At 38.3% G+C, this 7,065-nt stretch overlaps 1 protein-coding gene across 1 annotated transcript; it reads left to right on the top strand.

Annotated features, from left to right (window-relative positions):
• Window positions 1–1,789: 1,789 nt before the first annotated feature.
• LOC130508540 (uncharacterized) lies at window positions 1,790–4,153 on the top strand. Its single transcript, XM_057004102.1, has 5 exons — window positions 1,790–2,609; window positions 2,678–2,942; window positions 3,040–3,216; window positions 3,292–3,391; window positions 3,476–4,153. The coding sequence occupies exons 1-5, from the start codon at window positions 1,790–1,792 to the stop codon at window positions 4,151–4,153; spliced, it is 2,040 nt and encodes a 679-aa protein (XP_056860082.1).
• Window positions 4,154–7,065: the final 2,912 nt, after the last annotated feature.

Raw genomic sequence — 7,065 nt, 5'->3', positions numbered from 1 at the left:
GCCTAACGACCAAACGTTACGACTACCAAATGGTGGTCGTAAATTAAGGACTGCTTTACGACTAATTTACGACGAAGTCAACATTAGTCGTAATGTCGACGTAAAGTTACAACTAAATTTGCTAGTCGTACTTTAGTCGTAAAGTTACATCTAATTTACGACTAAAATTTTATGTAGTCGTACATTAGATGTACCATTACGACTAACTTACATCTAAATATTTTACATCTAATTAACGACTAAAGGAGTCATAAATTAGTTGTAATATTACGACTTAGGTACATCAAAAGTTGTTTACATCTAATTAACAACTGATTTACGAGAACAAAGTTGCACTTTGGTAGTTAAGTTATAATTTAAACGTAAATTAGTTGTAACATTGTACGTACCAAAATCGAAATTTCTCTATAAATATGATCTTCTCCCTCATTCTTAAGATGCACAAAAAAAAAACAAAAAGAGCAAAAAAAAATGGGAAATAGTTAAAAAAATGTCCGAAAATATTTATGCGCTTCGGAGTTGGATGTATGCGCATAAAGATTCAACAGGAAAAGTAACAGACGAATTTCTGAACGGAGCAGAGATATTCATGTACCAGGCCGGACAGACGCCTCTCACAAAGGAAACGGGTAAAATGTTCTGTCCATGTCGTAAATGCAAAAATACGAAGTTTGCTGCTAGTGAAACCGTTTGGAAACATATAGTAAATAGAGGATTTACTCCACATTACTATATTTGGTTTAACCATGGAGAGGGTGATAATAGGAATGAAGCTAGTGGTAGTAATCATGTTGAAAATGTTCGTAACAGAGATGAACCACATTTGCCTTCTGAAAGTGTTATTCAAGAAAATCATATGTTAGATCATGATAGAATGCATGATATGGTTACTGATGCATTTCGTGAAACAACATCAGTAATAGAGGAGGTTGAAAATGTAGAGGGGCCTAATTTGGATGCAAAAAGATTTTATGAAATGCTAGCAGCAGCAAATGAGCCAATCTATGAAGGTTGTAGAGAAGGTCTTTCTAAATTATCTTTGGCAGCTAGGATGATGAATATCAAAACTGATCATAACTTACCTGAAGTTTGTATGGATGCATGGGCTGAGTTGTTTAAAGAGTATTTGCCTGAAGATAACTTGTGTGCTGAATCTTATTATGAGATTCAGAAACTTGTTCATAGTCTTGGCTTACCTTCGGAGATGATTGATGTGTGTATAGACAACTGTATGATATACTGGGGAAAAGATGCAGAATTGTTAGAGTGTAAATTTTGCAAGAAGCCAAGATATAAACCGCAAGGACGTGGACGAAATAGGGTGCCGTACCAGCGGATGTGGTACTTACCAATCAAGGATAGACTCAAGAGATTATATCAATCTGAAAAGACGGCAGCGTCGATGAGATGGCATGCAGAACATGATCAGAAGGAAGGAGAGATCAATCATCCCTCTGATGCCAAAGCGTGGAAACATTTGAATAATGTCTATCCTGATTTTGCAAGCAACCCCCGCAACGTTTATCTTGGGCTCTGCACAGATGGCTTTAGTCCATTTGGAATGTCTGGAAGACAATACTCTCTCTGGCCAGTCTTCTTGACGCCATACAACCTTCCACCAGAGATGTGTATGGAAAAAGAATTGCTTTTCATGAGTATATTGATACCTGGACCCAAACATCCCAAAAGATCCCTTGATGTTTTTCTACAACCTTTGATTGATGAATTGAAGGAATTGTGGTCAACAGGCGTGCAGACATATGATTGTTCAACGAGAACAAACTTTACAATGCGAGCAGTTCTACTGTGGACTATTAGTGATTTTCCTGCATATGGGATGTTGTCGGGCTGGACGACGCATGGGAGGCTATCTTGTCCATATTGTATGGGAAGCACAGACGCATTTCAGTTGAAGAATGGTAGGAAGACGTCCTGGTTTGATTGTCATCGGAGATTTCTTCCCATTAACCATCCGTACCGAAGGAACAAGAAACACTTTCGGTCAAAAAGGATAGTAAGGGACACCGCTCCACCATATTTATCTGGAGAGGAAATCGAGAAGGATATTGATTACTATGGTGGACAAAGCACAGTTGTCAAAGGCGGTAATTGGCATAATCCTCCGAATATGCCTAATGGTTACGGGACTCAGCATAATTGGCACAAGAAGAGTATATTTTGGGAACTTCCATATTGGAAAGATCTGCTGCTGCGCCACAATCTGGACGTGATGCATATAGAGAAGAACTTCTTTGACAACATCATGAATACGTTGTTGAACGTCCCTGGGAAGACAAAAGATAACAAGAACTCAAGGTTGGATTTACCTGCATTATGTTCTCGGATTGAACTGCATATTATGAACGATGGGAGAATTCCAGTTCCCATTTTCAGATTGTCAGCACAAGCAAAAGCTGCGTTGTTCAAGTGGGTGGCGTCAGATGTGAAGTTTTCTGATGGATATGTTTCAAATCTATCAAGATGTGTTGATCATCAGGGACAAAAGTTTTCAGGAATGAAGAGTCATGACTGTCATGTTTTTATGCAACGACTTCTGCCATTTGCACTTGCGGAGTTGGTTCCAAAAGAGGTTCACGAAGCACTTGCAGGTAACAAATAATTAAAGTTATTATTTCTTCTTTTTGGAAAAAAACTTATGATTGTAAATTATGTGTAGGCATCAGAGCTTTTTTCAGAGATCTTAGTGCACGCACCTTAACTGTAGACGTCATCACACAACTTGATGTGAATATCCGGATCTTGATGTGTAATTTGGAGAAAATTTTTCCTCCGTCCTTTTTTGACGTCATGGAACATCTGGTTATCCACCTTCCGTATGAGGCAATGCTACGTGGACCTGTTCATAATGGATGGATGTATCCTTACGAACGAGCTATGAAATATTTGAAAGGCAAAGCAAAAAAATCTGGCAAGGGTGGAAGGTTCAATAGTTGCTGGGAGTTTGAATGAGGAAACATCTCACTTTACGTCCTACTACTTTGCGTCACAAGTCCGGACCAAAAAAAAGAATACGAGCAGATATGATGATGGTGGTGTTATGCTGACATATATTGTTGAAGATGTTCCAGACATATTTACTCAGATTGGACGGCTTGGTGGAAAACTAAAAGAAGTTTGGTGGTCAAGTTCTGAAGACGCACATAGTGCCCACACATATATACTTCTTAACTGCGAGGAGATTGAATCATTTGAAAGGTAATTGAAATTATTATTTCTGTTAAATTTTACCACACATATATAACACTTAATGATAATTTTCTTTTAAAACAGTGATTTTGTTGCCCAAGTCGAAGAAGCTATACCAGGAATATCAACTCCTGATCTCAACAAAAGGAAAGACCAACACTTTGTGAAATGGTTAAAAACGCAGGTACGTCGTGTATCTAATTAATTAACATGAAAATTAATTATATGATTGGTTAAGTCTTTATACAAATAAATGTTGATGTTCCAGGTTGATTATGATGATCAATTTTATCCTCAATGGTTTCACGAATTGATACAAGGTCCGGTCGGTAAGGTCACCATTGCATCTATGTATTTCACAAGAGGATACACTTTTCACACTTACGAATATGGAAGTCGACGAGCAACAATGAACTATGGAGTATGTGTGAAAGGTGAAACAGATTTCTATGGAATCTTAAAAGAGATCATCGAAGTGGAGTTCCCCGGTGTAGTGAAGCTGAAATGCGTGCTCTTCAAATGTGATTGGTTTGACCCCACAGTCAATAGAGGTGTTCGATATAGCAAGTTTGGTGTTGTTGATATAAATGCTTCACGGAGGTACAACAAATTTGAACCCTACATATTGGCTTCTCAAGCAGATCAGGTTTGTTTTGTTCCATACCCGAAGATCAGACAATCTGGAATATCTTGGTTAGCCGCTATAAAAGTTACACCTCGGGGCAGAGTTGTGAATGATGACCCACCGCCATTACAAGAAGATGCAGTAAATGAAGTTGAAGTACCCGAACAAGTAGAAGATGATATCTTACTTATTGATCCGCATAATCCGGGATACGAAGAACTTCCAGACGATGCAACGAATGAAGCAAATGAAGATGAATTTGAAGAAAATGATGAAGCGGATGATGTTTCTGATGACGAGTGTCAAGTTCCATTATGTTAGAACGTTTTTTTTTCCATTATGTTAGAACGTTTGTGTTTAACTTTATATTGTAATGTTATGATAATTATATATATATGATTTTTGGAGTATGAAAGAGTATTAAACTTATGATGTTTATCTATGATGTTTGGGGTTTGGGATTTTGAGTTTAGGGTTTAGGGTTTAGGGTTTAGGGTTTAGGTTTTAGGGCTTAAGTACGACCACTTTACGACACTATGATGTTTGAGGGTTTGGGGTTTCGGGTTTAGGGTATAACGAAGCTAATTAGTCGTAAGTACTACTCATGTACGACTACATTACAAAGTAGTCCTAACGGAGTCGTACATTTACGACTCATATACGACTAAGTTGACAATTAGCCCCTCATTGGTCGTACAATTACGACCAACGTACGACTCACATGTCGAATGTGCCCCTATATATACTCCCTTTTTACCATCTCAGTTATAAACAAAATTTACAAATCTTAAAAAAAAAGGAAGTGAAGAGAGATTTGGGATCATAAGTGGAAATAGAATTCGGTTATCTATTCGTTATGTTGATTCTATTTTCTCTTGTGATTCCATCTCTTTTCTCTTCCTTGTTTTTTGTAGACTTTAAAAATTTGTTCACATGAAAATTAATTCATATATACAAATTTTAGAAAAAAAAAGAGGATAAAGATATGGAAACATAAGTAGAAACAGACAATTCCTTATGTTTCGTCATTTCTACTTGTGATTCCAGTATCTTTCTTCTCTTTTTTTTTTCATAATTTATGTAAAATTGGTAATAGAGGTTTATCATAATTTTTGATAAACCTCTTCGAATTTTTTTCTAATAAACGTTGGTCCCAATGTGGTCGTGAACGGCATTCGTCGTAAACGGGTTGTAGATTTACAACCAATGTACGACTCATTCGTATTAAGTTGGTCGTAACTGTACGACCCGTGTACGACTATCGTAGATTTAGTCCTTAATTAGTCGTAAAATTACGACTAATGTACCACTATTGGTCCCTTTTTAGTCGTAATAGTACGACCAATGTACGACCACAACCAAATCTCTATATAAACTTCTCACCGCGAAGCCATTTCGTTGCTCATTCCATTCTCACTCCCCTCTCTCTTACAACCTCAGAGCTTCTCCCTCTCTAGGTAATTTTTTTTTGTTTTAGTTATAGGTGGTTAATTAGTTAGGTGATTAGATTAGGTTTGGAATTTAGTTAGGTTATTAGATTAAGTTTGGAATTAGTTAGGATGATATTAAAATGTGTTTATAATTTTTTTAATTAATTATTTGAATTGTTTTTAATTTTTAATTTTTAATTTTTTTCAGATTGACGATCTTATATGGCTACTAGCGGTAGAAAGAGACTTAGAAACCGTGGCGGGAGGACTTCTTACGGGAGTACCTTTCTCGGCCAGACGGATCCATCAGCTTCTACCTCCCGCACCCCCGAAACTGTCCCCGAAAGCCAAATTCCTAGCGTCCCGTATGTGCCGCAGGCGCCATACGATCCACATGCATACTATCCGCAGCCGTACGTCGACCCGACTACATACTTTACTTATGAGGAGGGTCATGATCATCAGCAGCCTCATGATCAGCAGCCTCATGATCAGCAGCCACAACATCCACAACAACCTCCACAGCCGGCACAGCCGGCACAGCCGGCTCTAGAGCAGGTTCCATACGAGCCTCCAGAGGAGGCTCCTGCAGTTCCTGGTGTTCATCCAGATTTGATGGTGCCACCGGATGCACCTTATGCAAGATATTCTGTGGAAGACATTCTCAGGATGCCAGGACGAGAAGGTTTACCCGTCCTCGATCCATATCTACGACCCGGCACGACTTGGTAATTAATTTTAAATTATTTTAAAATTTACATTTAATATTTAATTATATATATAAATTCTTTAAATTTTTGTAGGTTTAAAGCGGACAATGATGTGGGCCAGAGCGTTGGGGACATCATCAGAGGAAACTTTCGGATTGCCCATCCTAATTGGACTCATACACCGAACCACGTTCGCATTACTTGGTTCAAGTGCTTCGCGGTTAGTTTTAAATTAAATTTATTTATTTATGTTTAAAATTTTAAATAATTTGGCTAATTAATATTTTTCATTATTTTTTGTAGCAAAAATGGCATTGGTCCACTGGGATCAATGAGACGGTGAAGAAAGCGTTCAACAACAAGGCAATGCTCCGTCTCAAAAACATTGTTGGCGACTGGAAGGAGAAGTGGAAGTATATCGGGGATGATGCAAAACAAACGTACCTCAGCAATGACGTTTGGACTGGCTTGAAGGCTTATTGGCTTTTGCCTAAGTCAGTCCAAAGGTCTCTTAAATGCTCGGCCGCCCGGCTAACCCGTGATGCTCAAGGTAACCTGCCAATACCTCATACTTCCGGACAGACTCCATATGCCAAAAGGGCATTGCAAATTGTAAGTTTTAAATTTTTTTCTTAATTTTCATTACATATATATATATAATATATATATATAATATATATTGTTGTTGTTTTTAAAATATAGGCTGCCAAAGAAGGAGCGCCGCCGACTCTCAGCCGACTCTACAAGGAGACCCACTCCCATGCCGATGGCCAATTCGTACATCCACGAGCAGAGCAGATCTACAAACGATGTAGAAGCTCGGATTCAGGAGGTCCAGACTCAGCGGACGCAACAAAACCCGGATGATCCACCGGTCCAGCTTTCGGCCATCGAACAAGACCGAATTTCGAGCAGGTAAAATATTCGACCTTTTTAAAGTTATATATAAATGCATATATTTATTTTACATATGTACTAATAATATCTATTTATAAATTAATATAGGTTGCTCCGAAGAGAAGGGGAACGTATAATTGGGATCGGGAAGTGTGAATGATGTTCCCATGGCGAGAGCTGAACACGCTGCTCAAGG

The sequence above is a fragment of the Raphanus sativus genome, chromosome 2, assembly GCF_000801105.2.
Source record: "Raphanus sativus cultivar WK10039 chromosome 2, ASM80110v3, whole genome shotgun sequence".
NCBI lineage: Eukaryota > Viridiplantae > Streptophyta > Magnoliopsida > Brassicales > Brassicaceae > Raphanus > Raphanus sativus.
This window is presented reverse-complemented; position numbering and strand designations above follow the sequence as displayed.

What these genes read in the sequence shown, in the direction of transcription:
- LOC130508540 (XM_057004102.1), top strand. Translation starts at nt 1,790, where the DNA reads ATGCGAGCAGTTCTACTGTGGACTATTAGTGATTTTCCTGCATATGGG. An exon ending in GGTTCACGAAGCACTTGCAG is followed by an intron (nt 2,610 to 2,677) that starts GTAACAAATAAT and finishes AATTATGTGTAG; the next exon opens with GCATCAGAGCTTTTTTCAGA. An exon ending in AAATCTGGCAAGGGTGGAAG is followed by an intron (nt 2,943 to 3,039) that starts GTTCAATAGTTG and finishes GAATACGAGCAG; the next exon opens with ATATGATGATGGTGGTGTTA.